Source organism: Ochlerotatus camptorhynchus, unplaced genomic scaffold (assembly GCF_037179485.1).
Source record: "Ochlerotatus camptorhynchus isolate MF236.1 unplaced genomic scaffold, CSIRO-AGI_Acam_v1.1 ptg000261l, whole genome shotgun sequence".
NCBI classification, from domain to species: domain Eukaryota; kingdom Metazoa; phylum Arthropoda; class Insecta; order Diptera; family Culicidae; genus Ochlerotatus; species Ochlerotatus camptorhynchus.
Genome location: NW_027040751.1, coordinates 66360 through 83945, shown reverse-complemented (window position 1 = coordinate 83945; position 17586 = coordinate 66360). Strand labels below are relative to the sequence as shown.

At 38.6% G+C, this 17586-nt stretch overlaps 1 protein-coding gene across 2 annotated transcripts in view; it reads right to left on the bottom strand.

Moving 5' to 3' along the window:
* Positions 1-17277, bottom strand: part of fzr (fizzy-related) — a 54442-nt gene extending 37165 nt beyond the window's left edge. The window contains exons 1-2 of one of the 2 annotated variants that reach the window (XM_065226804.1): positions 17159-17277; positions 8310-8759 (exon numbers count right to left, since the gene is read on the bottom strand). In XM_065226804.1, the coding sequence (XP_065082876.1) occupies positions 8310-8425 (116 nt within the window). In that variant the 5' untranslated portion in view covers positions 8426-8759; positions 17159-17277. Of the gene's footprint in view, positions 1-8309; positions 9023-17158 lie in introns of those variants that run through there. The other variant, XM_065226803.1, reaches the window with a different exon arrangement.
* Between the last annotated feature and the right edge of the window lie 309 nt (positions 17278-17586).

Here is a 17586-nt window from a genome sequence, read left to right as displayed (position 1 = left end):
AGGATTCTACACAGGTGTGTAACTTAGATAGTATTTTATGGCAGCGGCTTGAGGAGCGAATCCTGGATAAAGAGCATGGCCGAAAGGAATTTTGTTCCGTTCTATTTCCTGCCATCAGAATCGTTCTGGCCCTGCGATCGAGTTTAGTGGTGGGGCCTCCCAACCATCGTCTTTAGGCAAGTCTAGATAGAGCTGAAATAGGGCGTAACAGCTTTTGTAAACAATGACTTCTATCGATGATTTCTATGAATTCAAGGCACGTCCACCCATACCAACCTAACCATCGGATAGAGGAAGTCTTTCCCTACCCGATGAGGATGTCGGTTTGCGTGGGCGAGCCTTGACTAGAAATCATTAAGAGAAGTCATTGTTTACAAAAGCTGTTAGGCCCTAATTACAGCTTTATCTAGAAGTATGCATATATTAGTTACAGTCAGCTCCCGTGTTCCAGTGCAACGCCTCAAGACACCGATTCCTCATTCTTCAAGGATAAGCAAAGGAGTCCCAGATAAAATCGTCAACCTCATCGAAGCGCAGTTTGAGGCTTTCACGTGCAGAGTTCTGCATAACGGAGCCTTGTCCGACCCTATCCGGGTAGTCGCTGGTGTGAGACAAGGATGTATACTATCATCGCTACTGTTTCTCATCGTAATCGACGAGATCATGGTAGGTGCAATTGACCGTGTACCGAACCATGGGCTGGTTTGGCAGCCTATCACCATGGAGCATCTCAACGACTTCGATTTGGCTGATGATGTTGCTCTACTAGCACAACGGCGCTCTGATATGCAGAGTCAGCTCAATGACCTAGCCGAACGCTCCTCTGCGGCGGGTCTCACCATCAACGTCAACAAGACCAAATCGTTGGATATCAACACGGGCAACCCTTCCAACTTTACGGTAGCGGGGCAAAATCCGAATTTTCAACTCGAACGTGAAATCTGTGTTGTTATACGCCAGCGAGACGTGGTGTGTATCAGCGGAGAACACTCAAAAGCTGCAGGTCTTCATCAACCGATGCCTGCGGTATATAATTCGTGCCTGGTGGCCTCACAGCTGGATCTCGAATGCTGAGCTCCATCGTCGATGTCATCAGAAGCCGATAGCAACAGAAATTCGAAAGCGAAATTGGAGGTGGGTCGGCCACACACTTCGACGGGGCGGAAACGAAATCTGCAAGCAAGCGCTGGATTGGAATCCGGCAGGCAGAGTGTAAAATTATTGACTGCCTAGGCTGAGTGTGAAAGCACTGCACTATTCAATCCATTCCTCTGTGCAGACTGTTTGTACCAAACGGTAAAGGACGAGGAAATGAAAGAGCCAACAAAAACATTCAGTCACTCACGAGTAGGCGACGCACACCGCTTGCCTTCGCTCACACAGCATGTAATTGAGTCTTTTTTCCATAGAAAATGTACGCTCAGTCATTCAAAACAAATATTGGGTACCATCACGGCAGAATAAACGTGTTGACTGAGCTACTGACTAAGTGCTCGGCTGTCACTACCTCGTTTACCTCTCAATCATTCAGACTCTCACGAGGCAGTGAATGATGAGGCAGATGGCAGTTCATATTCATATCAAAATGACTCAATGAACCTGACTGTTTTGCGCACTGCCGGCAGGACATCGCAGCAGAGGCAGACCCAGGGTCAAGGCAAAAGGGAGCAGCCGCCCAGGATGGAAGTCTTTCACGTTGGCCCTTTACACCGCTGGTGGTGCACAGGACCCTTAAGTAAGTAAAACAAATCATCGTCGCTTGTCAAATCACCTCATCACCGAGTTGAAGCATCTATCAGCTGTTGAGAAGCACTTCCGATACTGCTAATATTCAACATCCGCTTTACTGTTCGAAACATCTTAAGTCATCTCCGGGACGCACAATAAACCGCTTTATGGAAGCTCCTGATTTCTCCAGCCCAGTCGTGCCGATTCCTGCCAGCGCTCAGCATAGTCGTACTGGACCTGTGACTAGGTATGGACCAGGAGTCTTCCAGCTTGCTTCTACAGGCAAGTACAATCAATACCAATTGACCATTCACTGCCTGATGCCGATTAATTTAAGCAATTCGGACTACCTATGTTAGTCATTGTGATAATGCCTCTGTAACTCCCAAACCTGGGAACCCGGAACGCACCGTAGAAAGCCTTATGGAAGCCCCTAATCCTTCCGTATCAGTCCTGCCATTAGCAGCCTTCGTTCGTCATAGTCTTTCCGGTCCTGCTTTAGGATGTATGGAGGGGGTGTTCCAATCCACTAACTATGACGAATATTCAATCAGACTCAATGATGGATAGTGATTGCCTGATGTATCTGTGATTTGCAGGGAGAACGTCGTGATCTTCTACCAAATGGAATGGTGGAATGAATTCAGATGTTGAAGAGTACCGACTAGCTGCGTCGGAGGCTCAATTCTCGAACGGTTTCCAGTCAAATCTTCGGTCCTGACTACGAGGTCTTTCGTTACAATCGGAATCCTAACAACAGCCGTAAATCTACTGGTGGAGGTGTCCTTGTAGCTGTCCGTGACTGGTTTGAGGCAAAGGCCATCGAGAACGATTCATGGAACAATGTGGAGTAGGTCTGGCAGACCATAAATATGGCTGATCGCACACTATTTATATGCGCTCTGTACATTCCACCTGATCGAGTCCGGGACAATGAAATCATCGATACTCACTGTCGGTCAGCTTTCACAGGTAAAAGATATTCATTTTGGGTGACTTCAATCTGTCTGGCGTTTCGTGGAGTGCATCTCATAGCGGATTTCTCTATTCAGATCCTGATAGCTCTACATTTCACGCAGGAGCTATTAGTCTTCTCGCCAACTACAACACAGCAACGCTTTCTCAAATTAACCATGTAGTTAACGAAAATAATCGTAGTTTGAGTGTTCAGACAGAGTTGCATCTATCTTCGACTTTCATCTCATCCGTGTTACGCTTCGTCAAAAGTTTTCTTTCGTTTTTTGCTGGCAATCATCCTGACTATAGTATAAATATTTTTTATGTTATGACCATGCTTGAATGTATTTTTTTACTATAGTTGATAAGGTTAACATCATTGGGGCTTCATCCAGCCTGTTGATGTAAAACAACAATAAAACGATAAAACTGGTAATATTTCAAAGGAAGAGTCTAGGAAACAAGAATTTAAAATTTTACTCAGCTACTGAAGTCTTGGTTCAGTTCAACTTTGTAATCTTAAAAACATTTCGAAGTTTAGCGAGTAATGGCGCTATAACCATAAGTCATATAGGGCTAGGACAAGAGATAGTGCTCATGTCCCAACCACTAGAGGAAAATGGAGCATCACTTAAACTTTTTAGACTAGAAGCTCCCAGCGACCAATTGTTTATAAATAACAATACAACGGAACGTACGGTACGAGATGTCTTCGTTTCATCCATTTATTGGATTCTGAAGCACCGTGCTCAAATCTTTGATTTAAACAGGCTCGATGTTTTTTAATCATCTTGCCCTTAAATGCTGAACAGTAGGCCAGGCCGTTTTGATATATTTTGCGCATCTCTGATGTACAACATACACCAAATAGACAAAGAAAATGATGAAACTATGTCTATCATTTTCCAGGATGCTTTCATGAACTGGCTGTGTTGATGTTGCCTCAGGAATTTCAAATTTTTCCGAACTCTGGATCCTGATTTTTTTCTGCGCGAACTCTAACATTTGTTATAAATCTTTTTTATACCCTTGAAACCTTCGCAAGATGTCTTTAGAATTTACTTATATATCTTGGAACTCTCTCTCTCTCTCTCTCTCTCTCTCTCTTTAAATTGTCTAAAAATTACCACTGGTGTAACCTTGGAATACACCTCGAATTTTCCTTAAAACTTTCCTAAGTATTCTATTGAAATTAATCTAAAAATTTCGTTGGAACTCTCCTGAGAATTACATTCCCTTGGAATTTTCTTCAGAACTACTGAAACTCTCTTCATAATTCCTTGAGAATACTGCTAAGATTCCTTATGGAAGTATTCACAGAATTTTAATTGAATTGTTATTTATAATTCCCTTTGAATTCTCTTCATTTCCTTGAAATTATTCTCACAACTACTTTGAAGTTCTCCTTAGAATTCATTTGCAGTTCTCCTCCTTGTTCTTTAGAACAGCGCTGCCCAACGAGTGGCCTGCGGGCCGGACGTGGTCTCTGGATCTCAGCAATGAGATCATTGTAGCGCAAATTTATTCATGATTATGAATTTTAGTCAAGAATGAATAAAAAATAAACAAAATGCAGCTTGAAACATGTTCATCGAACGTAGGATAACAGCCATTTAAAAAATCAAGTTTAGAAAACAGTCTTCAAAGGGTTTTAAGATTTAAAAAAGCAAGCTTGCAAACGATCTTGTAAATCATAATCGAATCTGTGCATTTTTCCAATCTCAGCATGCATGATTCACTCTATGGATTCAATCTTTCAGAAACGAGATTGGCAACTATTTGACTTTATCAACAATCTTGGCAATCTTCTAACATAATATCGTTCAAAGTCTTAAGAAGCATATATTATGTATTGGTACTTCCGAAGAATTAAATTTTACTGAAAGTAGTAACGGAGTAAGAAAGAATTTATCAACATTGAGTAAAGCGTCAAGATTTTGAGTAGGTGTTCTATGTAATGATCAAGTTTCATGATTACAGTGAAATCATATAATTATCCTATCTTAAGCCCTGTGGAGAAAATCGTGATAACTCTAAAGAAGCATTGAACCCATTTTTTAAAAATCAGTATGTTGTAGTTTCCTCATCTTTTAGAGGAATTAAGGAAAGATTGAGATAACTCGAGAAGTAATAACATTCATTTATGCTAGTACATGTTTGGCACTGATTTCTACTGGGGAAAACTGGCAGACTTTATGATTCAAGATCACAGAAAATTTATTCAAATGATCAGAATGTAGATTTCATTAAAAGTCTGACAATAATAATAGAAAGATTGGGCAGGGCTGCCTTAGAAATTACCTTAAGTTTATAATTTTACTTAAAACTCTCTTTGAATTCTCTGAATTCTCTTGAAGTTCTCCATGGATGCTCCTTCCCATCCTCCCATTGGGACTAACATACATCCTCAATGTGTAAAAACTGGTGATCTCAAACTTTATAATAGGCAGTACCAGCGCCGGCCACGTCCGGATGCAAGTCAATTAAAGAATGGGTAGAATGTGTTGACGTAATACTCACTCTGTTGGAAACCGAGAAATCCTCTGCACTTCCATGATAAATCACTTGGATAAACGGGTCGAGTTTGCAGCAGGGTTCGTTTTGACAAACGGTACACTGAATTAAAGTGATGAGTTAAGTCATGTTAAGAAATAAAGCGACTAACGAATCTTGAATGTGCAGGGGGCTGAGATTAAATCCATGATTTTCTGCTCAGTAAGCAAAAACGGTCAATCTATGACCACCGAGCCCCTCATATCACATTACACCACTTATGACGTGACACCGACGATGACGCCGACGACGACAAGTTCCACAAAACACGATATGAGCAAGCAAAGTTTTAGATTTTTCATGTAGCTTTTATGCCTGGATTGAAACGTTTTATCAATCCACTGCTAGAGAAATTCCTGCTTTCTGAGTCCAATTTCGTGATACTTGATTCTTGATATCTGATTCCAGGATTCCATGCCGGAAGATCTTGTGTTGAACATATTTTCACGCTCCGTATCATCCTGGTTGGTATTTGGTATTCATTGTCTATGTACGTAATAACTTTGGACCGACTCAATCACCAATCAGTCCTGGATAAAATTGTTAACGAGTAAGCACACCGACCTAGCTCAACACTTCCTGCGGCGGGTCACACCATCGACATCAGCCCAACGATGTATGTCAACGGATGAAAACTTCCAACTTTACGGTAGCAGGACAATCAATGGAAAAAAGTCTTAAGTTTCCAATATCTTGGCAGACGGCGGAACCAAGAGCGACATAGTTGTACGAATCAGGAAGGCTAAGGCTGCACATTTGGAGATCAAACCAGATTAGTCAACGCAAAAGTCGAATTTTCAACTCAAATGTGAAATCTTACGTCCGCGAAATTGATTTGTCATTAACGAGAAGTCGGCGATGAAAGTGCAAAGTACCTGTGTTTAAAATCGAGGAATACCTGTAAATGTTCAGGGCATCGAGATAGTGTTTAGTTAGGCTAAAAAGCATACTTACACCATAGCAGACCTTAACCACCTGAACAAGTTTGTCCAAGGCACCGCTTAGCAAGTAATTTATGTACCTCACCATAGAGCGAACTACAGGAAGTCCGTACGTATACTAACACCACTGAACCACCGAATTCTGAGCTAAACTGACTTCCATCCAGTAGATCTAATCCACCTGAATAAAGTTGTCCAAGGCTCCAAAAAAAGTGCAAAATTCGCATTCATGCATTAACATAGAGTTAACAAACTATCAATATTAATTACCGTGAAATTAGAGGTAGGAGTGCTCAAAGAAGCGAGAAATAAATGTATTTCTGTGCCCTTAGGAAAGGCGACACCGCAAATTAAGAGGTCCCTTCCTCGTACGCACATTATTTAATTCGCAACACACTCGCCACGCACAACTTCACAGCTCTCATGTTATTTCGGGACTTGGGACTTGTGTTCCTTCAAAATAGGGTAAAGCACCGTCTCTTACCGATGCATACTTAGCCGCTCCAGCGCTATAATTTATTAATGACATTGCTAAACGCGTATCAGATCGGTAATGTAATGATTTTACGTTTTCAATGTTCTTATTTCTTTTTGGGGGTTGTTATTCAAGCGTGGAAAGATTATCGCTGATCAATTTGTAGTTAACTTGCTAACACGTGAGGTAATTAGTGGTAAGTATACCTTTAGATTTTGTTTAGAGGTTCACAGTACAGATTATATTATTTACTGTTTAGGATCACTTCCAAATTCACTGGATCATGTCTTCCACTTACTGAGAAGAAAATACTACTCTCACTATGGTATAGATCTGCTGCTTCACTTCTCTTGGTTGTACAATTCTATAACATCGACTTTTGGGTGGTGCTGTAAAATTAGTTTTTATGTCAGGCCAGGTCTAGGACCTGGTTGCAAAAATCCGTACTATTTCTTCAACTTAGTGTTCTAGCTGCATTTAGACAGTTTTTAATTTATCATATTATCCAGCAGTTTTGGGACGACCTTCTACCAGCGATTTAAAGAAAATGAGTCAATAAATTTAAGATTTGATAGGCCTGAAACCCCCCCTGAAACGTCATTTTATTCTGCTCGAATTGAGCTCCATTGAGAGCTTTCTAAACCTGTATCATTTGTTGCATTAGTATGGCATTAGAGTGGCAATTACGATAACAGAATTGGACGTGTGAACGAATCAGTGTATCAAAAAAGTGGGAGAAAATATTTGTTCACCAAGCGATGCTTGTGGAAACGCTTCACACGGGTTTTCTACGGACACTCACACCATCAAAGCATGCTGTTCATGTAAACTGCAGGTAAAGCTTGCCTTCTACCACTAGGTGCGCTAGAGTTCCAAAAATAATGCGGACCTACTTTTGGATCCGATGTTCCATTTCTGTTCTGTAACCATACTCTATGCCCAGGGAATTTGATAAATTTTCCAACCCGAAAAATCTCTAGACCGGACCGGGAATCGAACCCAGCCACTTTCAGCATGGTCTTGCTTTATAACTGCGCCTTTACCGATCTCACTGAGAGAGTCCTCCATGCATACGATTTATATTTATTTATAAAACAAGCAGATTTATCTATGAACAATCACATTAATTTCAGATTGTATCTGCAAATCCGTTTCGAATTTCGTTGGTCGAATCTACAAGCTTGTGTTGCAAATTCAATTGATACTAGCTTTGAAAATTCAAAGAATCTCAATAAACATGCAGGGCAAGTCTAGAAACCTCAATGGGCAAATCATCAATGCAATTTCCTTGGACACTAAATGTAACGATCTTGTTCATTGCCGATAAAATGCTTAAATTTAAGTCATTATGAAGAACTACTAAGACACAGATGTGGTAAGGAAGGACTTTCTTATGCATAATGTTCGCAGCTGATAATACAAACTACTCAAGTAAAGAGGATGGAAACGCTGATGACGTTCATGATGAATATCTATTCATGACTTCAGCAAATTTCTTGACCATGTGTAAGCCACTCGCAGCTGTACTAACACCAACACTGTTTCAAAATAGAACTGACTCAACTAAGGATTACTGTTTGCACGTTCCCTAATCCCACATGTTGGGGAACTGAAATATTAGAATTGAAATGTGAACAAAATCCAATGCTACTTACCGGCACGGTATAAACCGGTCCAGCGACGATGACGATTCCCCACTGTTGTTGAACAGACTCCGCGCTACCGGACTGCAGTGCTTCAGGATCCGCTTCTCATAGTCCGGGCTGAACATTGTATACGCTTCACGTGGCTGTTGTTGCTATCCTCACTTGGTATCTTCTGTTCTATCACCACAAATTAAACCCACCAGAACAGCTAGCAATCAGCAAACCGACACTGCCCAAATTTGATATCACTCCTATCGGTTCTGGCCGAGTAGAACCACAGACGTCAGATTTCAGCTGCTGCACAGAATTTTACGCGTGGGAGAAAGAACACTTCGTTTCACTTTGGTTTAAGGCAGGATGTATTTTTGTTATGTCGAAACCATTAGTGGGTGGTTGTTGCGGTCTGATTTAGTATAATCCACTTTCTGTGCAGTTCTTTCTTCGCTTGACACCGAATGGCTTTTGAATGGAAAATAAAAGATCACACAGCTCGTGTGGGAATCAAACACGCACAAGTTGAAACAAATTTAACTAAATATAGTAAGAATGAATCCCCTGCCGAACTGAGTTCGACTCGACTGCCACCGGGTCAAACCAACCGCTGCTGACGAGTTTTGGTTCTGAAATGAGGCACCTTCGGGAGCGGTTTGTTTTGGTCTCTTACTGCGCTGTGCAACTACAGTAACACCCTTCTTCTGTCCCTCGTCGGAGAGTCGAGAGTCCACACCAATACAATGCAAAAGAAACGGTGAAACTGACAGCTGACTGATGGTCATTCAATCTTGCACTGCGCGTGAGGGGTTCGTCGAGAAATCGACGAAGGCTGCTACATGAAGCATACTATGTTGGGTTTAAATGTGAATGGTGCACCAATTGCATGAACGCAACTACATTTTCAACATTACATTATTTATACTAGTACAAAATGTATATATTTTGTAATAGTGTATATAACAAATAGAGTATATAACATTGTATAACAACATAACAATAATAAAAAAAAGTTTACATATATGTACACTTTTCTATTATTGTTATGTTGTTAAACAACAAACAAGGGTTTATATTTTAAATTTAATCAAAATATGTCAATCTCTGCAAGCAACTTTTAGAAGGATCACCATCATCAATTATAGTTCTTGCGTTCAGAAAGGCCTAACATACCTCGGCGTTTGCTGTTTGTTTTGCTAACTGAAGCCTTTTCAGCACTAAATCAGGATTACTTCCAGTCACTTCGCTGTAAAAAATGTTTTTTTGAAATTATGGAATCATAAGATGCTAATGAATGATATTTTGCACTTGTCAGCATTCCGCTAACAACCCAATTTCATTACTTCATTAAGATGGCTACCAAGCCTTTGGGAATTTTCCTTATTAGAGATTTGTATCGATATTTCTCCTTTAGTTTACTTAAATCTTTTAATTTGTTAGTTAGGTAGGTTCCGATTTATTGTAGTATCATTTTTTATACCTGTGATCTTGGCATTTTTACCTATGGGATAAGTACTTAAAGGGGTTAGGTTTGGTTAAGTTCTTTAGTGGGAATGACACTGGTGAAGACTGCACATTGTAGTCGAAATACGTATCTGTCATGGATACCAAAATTAATTAAGTGGAATTAAATGGAAACCCCTTTTTGCTGTTTTATTTAAAGCATTCCGATTTCATTACTTCAACATAAAACCTGTCGATTTAGCTTCCAGTGCGGCATAATCAGCAAATTTATGACATAGTTGAAAACCTTTTCTTGTAACTTACAAGTAATAATTATCATTATAAAAGCTAATGATTTCATTATTCTGAAAAACATTTTTTTTATAGCAAGTGAGTGGAAGCAACCCTGACAGTAATAATATAATATTTTAAAAAAACTCGGAAAATTGGAAACGTAACTAAGCAATCAATTGTAGTAATTAAACAAGAAAATCGATGAAGAGATATTCTGAGTAATATGGCGATACAACATTAAACTATTTCAAATAAAAAAATATTATGTATAATAATACGGTAATACTTTAAACCACAATTTATCTTACAAATTTTCTCCTGAAGGAATGAAGGATGCTATTTGGAATATTTTAAAAAATTTGAATATCTGAACTAAAAAAATGGTGCATTTAAATTTTGGCTTTAAAAAAGAAGATGTTGAAAGAACAACAATATATAAAAACATAAGATGAAATAGATTTAATTTTCCATTCTCTTACAGGGCCACTGAAAATCACTCATGTAATTTTGGGAATACTTAGTAACATGAGATTAACCCTTTCCGTCTCAGAAGGTTTTTCATTGTTTTGAGATTCAAATGTGTTTTTTAAAGTGCTAGAACAAAAGATGTGCCGTAAAAGGTTTTGTTTAAAATCAATTGTATGTTCATGACTTTTCAGTAGTTGCTAAGTTGAATTCGCAATAATACGTATGGATGAAAATAATGAGCACACGGAGAAGCTCAAATAAGTAGTTACTATTTAATAATAGATTGACAGACATGATTTATATCAAAAAGTTGTGGAACACCATGAGAAGGAGCGGGTTACAATGTTTTTGAAGCCTCTGTTTAATCTTGATTTTTTTTTTATTCAAATGCTGAATCTTAAATTTCTGCCTGGAAGCTAAGCAATAACAATTTAAAATTCGATCTAAGCAAATTTAAATCTTTACTGGGTGCCAGGACACTGTGGAGTAGAAGGCCAGGCAAGGATCATCTAAACTATTTCTAGAACCCAAGCCATTCTGAGGATTATATCCTTGCTCTATCAGGAATTGGAAACCGGTAAAATATGACGGTAGATTCTATTTGGAATAATACCTACCACAGCTCGCACACAGACGCACTGATTCTATTTGGAATAATACTACCCACCAAAAACACACATGAATTGTAAGGTTGTTCTATTGTTGAAAATCCTGACGATATGGGACGTATTGTACATGTATTGTAATAACAATATGTTAAAATTTCTTGTACAATATACCTAAAATAAGATAGATTGTTGACAATAGATTTAGTTGTAACCAGGGCTTGAAAGGGGATCGCATATCGACTGTGACTGCGTGATCGCGTACGTTTTCTGCATTCAATGTGCGAAGCAAGCACGGCGGTTTGACTGGCAAAATGGCGCAGTCGTTCTGCCTTTTGTCGATTGCTTGTGTGGTGTTTGCCGCAGCAACTCGGTGGAAGCCGATTTTTCAATTCATTCATTCTCCCGCTTATCGTGCATGTTGAAAGTTGAAGCTGCAGAATGACCGGGAGTACTCTGCGTATTTTGTTTTCATTTCTCTTTTCCAATGGTGAGCTATGCTGTACGAGTCTCCCGATAAACGCGGTAGGAAATATGTTATATTCACCGCTATAACTCGGCTGTTTTCAAACCAATCGATCTAATTTTTAATATTTGAAGTCTCTGGTTAATACTTTTTACGTACAAAAATGAAATCGACTTCTTTCTTCCTACCGAGCCGAACAATGAATCAGATCCTTTGTAACATTGACAGATTCTCTTTGTCGATTTTATCTTTGCATGGCCATAAATATTAATTTCCAGCTATTTTCAAATCACAGTTTGATAAAAGAAGGTATTATCAGCAACGGTTTTGTAGCCAAGTAATTAACCGTTATGTGATCGACAAAAAAAAACACCTTTAGGAGCTTGACAAGGTACTTCCACAAATTGAAATACTTGCTACTACGGCTAAATTTGATCGATTTTGAATCTTTTGGCACCATAGGATTCAGAAACTTGTCTTCTTTCTGGACATTGCCAACAATGTCCATTCGGAATAGTCTGGTTCCCAGAAATCCGGATTTCTTGTATAATGTTCCATAACTAAGCATTTTCTTGCCTCTCGCTAGAATATTGAAGGAATCGATATCAAAGTAGAATCTCCTTCAAGAAACAATTTCAGCTTACTTGAGGACCAGTTTAAGGTTTCTCCCCGGAACGGCCATTCCGGCGCAGGTTCCCGTAGGGCCTCTAGTGGCCATGGAAGAGTTTTGGAAGAAACCCCTACAATATGGGTATCAAAATTCATGAATTTACAGCAGGAGACTGTTTATCATAATTTTGTGATCATCCGATGGATTGTCCCGGAGTTGGTTCCCGTAGGGCCTCTAGTGGCCATAGAAGTGTTTGGAAAGAAACCCCTGCAATGATTTTTCAGATTTTGCTCCACCTCCGCCAAAGTAGGTCCATCCAGATTATTCTTTTGCGTTTGAGTTGTAATTTGCTTGTTATTTCATACCACAATAGCCTTTCGAGGTTTAAATGGCAATTACAAGGGAAAAAAATATTTTGTTTTATTTTCTTCGTTTTAGCCTTTTTCCAAAATGATATACGGGTATGCATACTATCTTTTCTTATGTAAAATTTGGAGACCACTTTTTGAAAGAACTTTCTCAAATTTTCTCGTAATAATTTCCTTATAAAAATCAAAGAGAAGTATAAGATCGCAACCAAATGGGTTCAAATTTCTGGAGAATAGTCAGAAATTATAATCGATTGAGCAGGGTAGAGCAAAATCTATATTTTTAAACACCCTTGTATAGAGGTAAGTCATGGATATGCTAAAGATAATTTATGAACATTTTCAGCCTGTTGTTTTAGCAACCTAGCAATCTCTAGCGTAAAAAATGTATCGAATTTGAGGGAAAAAACGGTAAAGCATTCGAACTGGGGTCATTTCTTTATTATCTTACAGGTTTGTCCTAATAAAGGGTGGTTAGGGAAATGTTACGTTTATTTTATTTGCGAGTGGGCTAAAGGGTATCAGAGTATCAAAATTTAATAAAATGTTGCCCTTGGGTAGAGTTTATATTAGATGGAAGGAAAAAATAGAGTTTATCTCAGCGAATTACAGTTCAACTTTTCGAGGTTTTCAGAACATCACTTGCTATAAGAGTACATAGCTTAAGAACGAATGCTCTTAGAAACAAGGTTGTAGAGTGAAGCACTACTTCGGAATATTGTAAAAGTTTCCCTTATACTCGTCAAAAATAATGAAGACAAACAGCGATATCCAAAATATATAAATGTAAGAAATGATTTGCTCAGAAGTTTAATTAAAAAAGCTGTGTGTATGGCGCTGTCGGAAGACTGATTTTTGGGGGTTTGCCGAAGTGAAGTGAGGTATGCTGCAATGGAACCGCACCTTAGATTTAAATGATGAATAAATTAAGAGTGATACTATCTGCTCACCGCTTTTTCTGCGCTTTCCTTCAATCAATTGAAAAACAGCGATGAAATAGTGGTGACCACTAGCACAACACCATCCAATTTGTTGAGGCACTACGGTAGAAACAAAAATATATATCTTACCAAGGGTTCTTATGACGATTTGGTCTTCATTCTCAAATTGCACGTTAATCCCCAAAATATGACGACCATGTCGCGATGCAGAGTCGATCTTCAGTGAAATTAATTGTCCTCTCATCTCATGTGGAATGTTTTTCTGAATTTTCTCAGCATCGATGTTAATGTATTTCTTGGTTTTCCCCGATGAAAAACTGGTACCTAACGCACTAGCTAGCGTGTCAAGAATCGCACGCATTTCGGGCCAGTCAATCGAAGACAAAGGCATATTCCTCAATGAATCGACAATAGCCACGGACGTTATTTCATTTTCTTCGATTTTGCTTCCACTTCCTCACCTTCCTTAAAAAAAACCCTTTCCTTGGCCAACGCAAAATGTGTACTGCGAAAATTACGCACAAAATTTCCCGCATCAAAATTCTTCTGGAAATATTTACAACTTTCATCACCACTCAACCTACACCACACACCCACGTAATTTTGCACTACGAAATCCTTCGCCTAATCACGAAACTTCCTCTTGCCTGCGATTTTTCTTTCCAATTTCAACCAGTTTCTTATTAAAAACAACACTGCTAAGTTTGCAAATATAACATATAACACTATCTGCGCTAGAGGTGACTGCCGTAGAACTGATTTTTTTTGCAGTCATTCACTACAGCAAACGACAAAGGGAACTTGACCGAAATGAAAATGTGAAAAAAAATCAAAACGAAGCAGAGTGACTAAACGAGAGAGGATTTTTTACGAGAGGGAGCAAGAACTGATTTTTCTACCTATTCGTAAAGCTGTGCATTTGGAAGTATGAATGCGAAAAGTAGCGTGGAGCAACGGATGGTATACGAAGTACCGCACACAAAAGACTACATGAAATTGAATGAATGGTTATGTTGACTGCGCATGAAAAAAAGGACAGACAGAAGCCCTGGTTGTAACTGTATCTTATTTTATGGTAATTGTATGGTTATTTTTTCCGGGTAACATATATATTCTATATGCAGGACTTCACAAAAGCACTGTGGGTCGCGTAGCCTCACTTTTTACCTGCCCAACAACTTGTAATTTAGAGACATAGCTATATTCAAATCGGTCTCAAAATACATAAGGTCTTCTAGTTTCGCAGATTTGTATCGATGTAAATCAATATAATTTTATTTGTTTGCGTTTTGGGACTTGTTGAACAGGTAGATTATGGTTAGGGCGACGCCACCGGTTTTGAATAACATTACTTTTAAAACAACAAAGGCAACATGCTTTGGATTTTTACTATCATTCTTCCGTCAGTTCAGGGGTCACATTGCGCATCTCGAAACGAAAAAGTTTTTCGTTTCAAGATGCGCACTGAGGCCCCAGTTTTGAAGGTAGTAGCCGAGAGTGATGAATCGATGAATAACGGGAAATTATATCAGTGATAGTATTAACTATGTTCACATTGCAACATTATAACATATGTAATTATTATTACAAACAAAAAAAAACACATCAAGATAGGCTTAGCATCATTTTAAAACATATTAAAACTAACCAATCTGACTTCTTCTCTTCTTCTTCGCATTTGAAGCTTATTGCATATCGTATAATATTAGTTTATTGCGTGCTCTCAACCGAGCTCTCAACTTAGTGTTCTAGATGCACTTCCTCATTATTAATTGAGAGCTTTCGATGCCTGTACCATTTCTGTATTAGTATAATTGTGTGGCAAGTACAATCATACTCTATATGCCCAGGGAAGTCGACAAATTTTCCAACCCGCAAAATTCCTAAACCGGACCGGGAATCGAACCCAGCCACCTCCAGCATTGTCTTGCTTTGTAGCTGCGCCTTTACCGACTGAGCTAAGGGGGCCTCAATCTGAACATAGCATAAATAAGACGTCAGACTACGGAACTATAACATGTTACAAGGCTATCTTGATGACGTTTTTCTTATCGATAAATATTATAACACCCTTGAAACATGTTATAACTCTCTAGTCTGAACAAGGCATAAGACTTGAGAGCTTTTTTAAGATTCGCACTTGAATCATAATTTTGGTACACTGGAACTATTTTAAATAAGTACGATTACATTAGCAGAAATCACTATCTTAGTATCCCTCAGTGGGACGTTGTATGGGGTCGAGCTGTCAGTTTGTTAATTTAGTGTCAAACAGTGAGTTGTTATTTTTCTTTAAATCTTGATTTAAAAATCAATGTCAAAAGTCAATGGGTTCGAAAAAATATCGTTGTACTCAGAAAACGAAGCTCTTTCAGATGATACATAAATACCGATACATTTTTCAAAATTAAAGAGTCCAATTGACGGGATATTGATAATTTTCCAGGATCACAGACTTGGAAAAAAATAGCTATCCCGAACTAAAAGACAATTAAGAATCCCAGGTCTGACGATATATTCAAGGATCTAAGATAAATATTAGAGATACCGGATATAGATTTTTCAACAGGTTTCAATACAAGGGCATTGTTTTGAATTCACATATTAAGAAAGTTAGTTTACTTTAGTTAGTTGTCTTTAATATTGAGACTTCTAGCCGTTGGCTGGTTTTTTTTCATCAGAGCAAGATATGTGATGAACTTTCGCGTATCATTTGAAAACGGCCTATGTTCAAAATGTAAACAAATCGTTTTTTGATGCCATTCTTTAGCACCGCTAAATAGCTACCAATCATATAGGAATGTTCCACATTATCGATAAAAATAATAAAAAAATAACTTGATGAACTAGTTACTAGAACTCAGCTAAAAATCACTTTAATAGACTTAAAAAAATCAGAGTAAGATAAATAAAACAGGAGAAAAAGTACATTCACCGTTAAAAGAACTTGTATTTCAATACCTAGGTATACTATAAACAAATAATATTTCTAGATAGATGTTTTCGATACCCGGTTCATGGCCGCTCAGCTCTCTAATGATTTTGTTTTCGTATTGTAATTGTCTTAAACGAATTATTGCATATTATCGTTTTATGTAATTTTATGAATTAATCGAACATTCGCGTACATACCTTGCAAGTTTTCTGCGTAATTTCTTTTGTAGTTTACAACACTAATTTAAAAAAAATATTGCAAAACCTTTAAATTCTGGAAATGACTAAACCTTTACGGTCAAAAATATGCTACTTAAATAGTATTTATTGAAAACAATTCACCTACATCCTTCACTCAACATCAGTTTGTTACCTAACAACCTTTTTTGGCAGCTACTTGTATCCAGCACAATGCATATCGATAAATTGCGTGGAATGAGGGGAAGGGGACACAACTATCCCATTCTTGTACAACCAGTATTTGACTGTCCACATAGAATTTACCCCAAAAACTTTTCCTTTAAATAACCGCAACCCAAAGCAATAGCCTCCAACCGAACCACAACGGCAACAGCAGTCTTGTTTGGCCCGAATGCCTCAATCACTCTTCTCGCAGCAGCAGCATGAAAATCGAACAACACTCGCAACCCATAATCGATCCCTCCATTCAAACAAGCCCCATTTTCAATGCACTTTTTACACTTGAATGCCGCGAAATAACACGCTAATTGCATGTACCCGTTGGTTTGCACATCCGAACGAAAACAATTTCGATTTACTCGTCCGCTAAAATTCTATTTTCCGGAGAAAAAATGCGATTTTCCTCCAGATTAGCAAACTCACACGTCCACCGTTTTTTAAAATCACACGAACGAAAGCAAAGAATATACTGAAACAACATGGGGGAAGAAGCTTTCGTCGATTTTTGATGTCAAAATGCTTCTGATGCGTTGGTTGGAACGAGAGCGAGCTACTGCGTGTGGTTGCAAAACAAAATTTGTCCATCTCTATCGGTTTCTTTTTTGTCGCTTTCATCGCCTGCGCATTTTCGTAACGGTTTACTTTTCTTCCCAAGATCGATTCTGTTTGATCGGGCAACATCGTTACTGACGCCGACAGTAGAGGCACTGCATAGGGGCATATTTACCAGATGGCTGCGTGCTGGT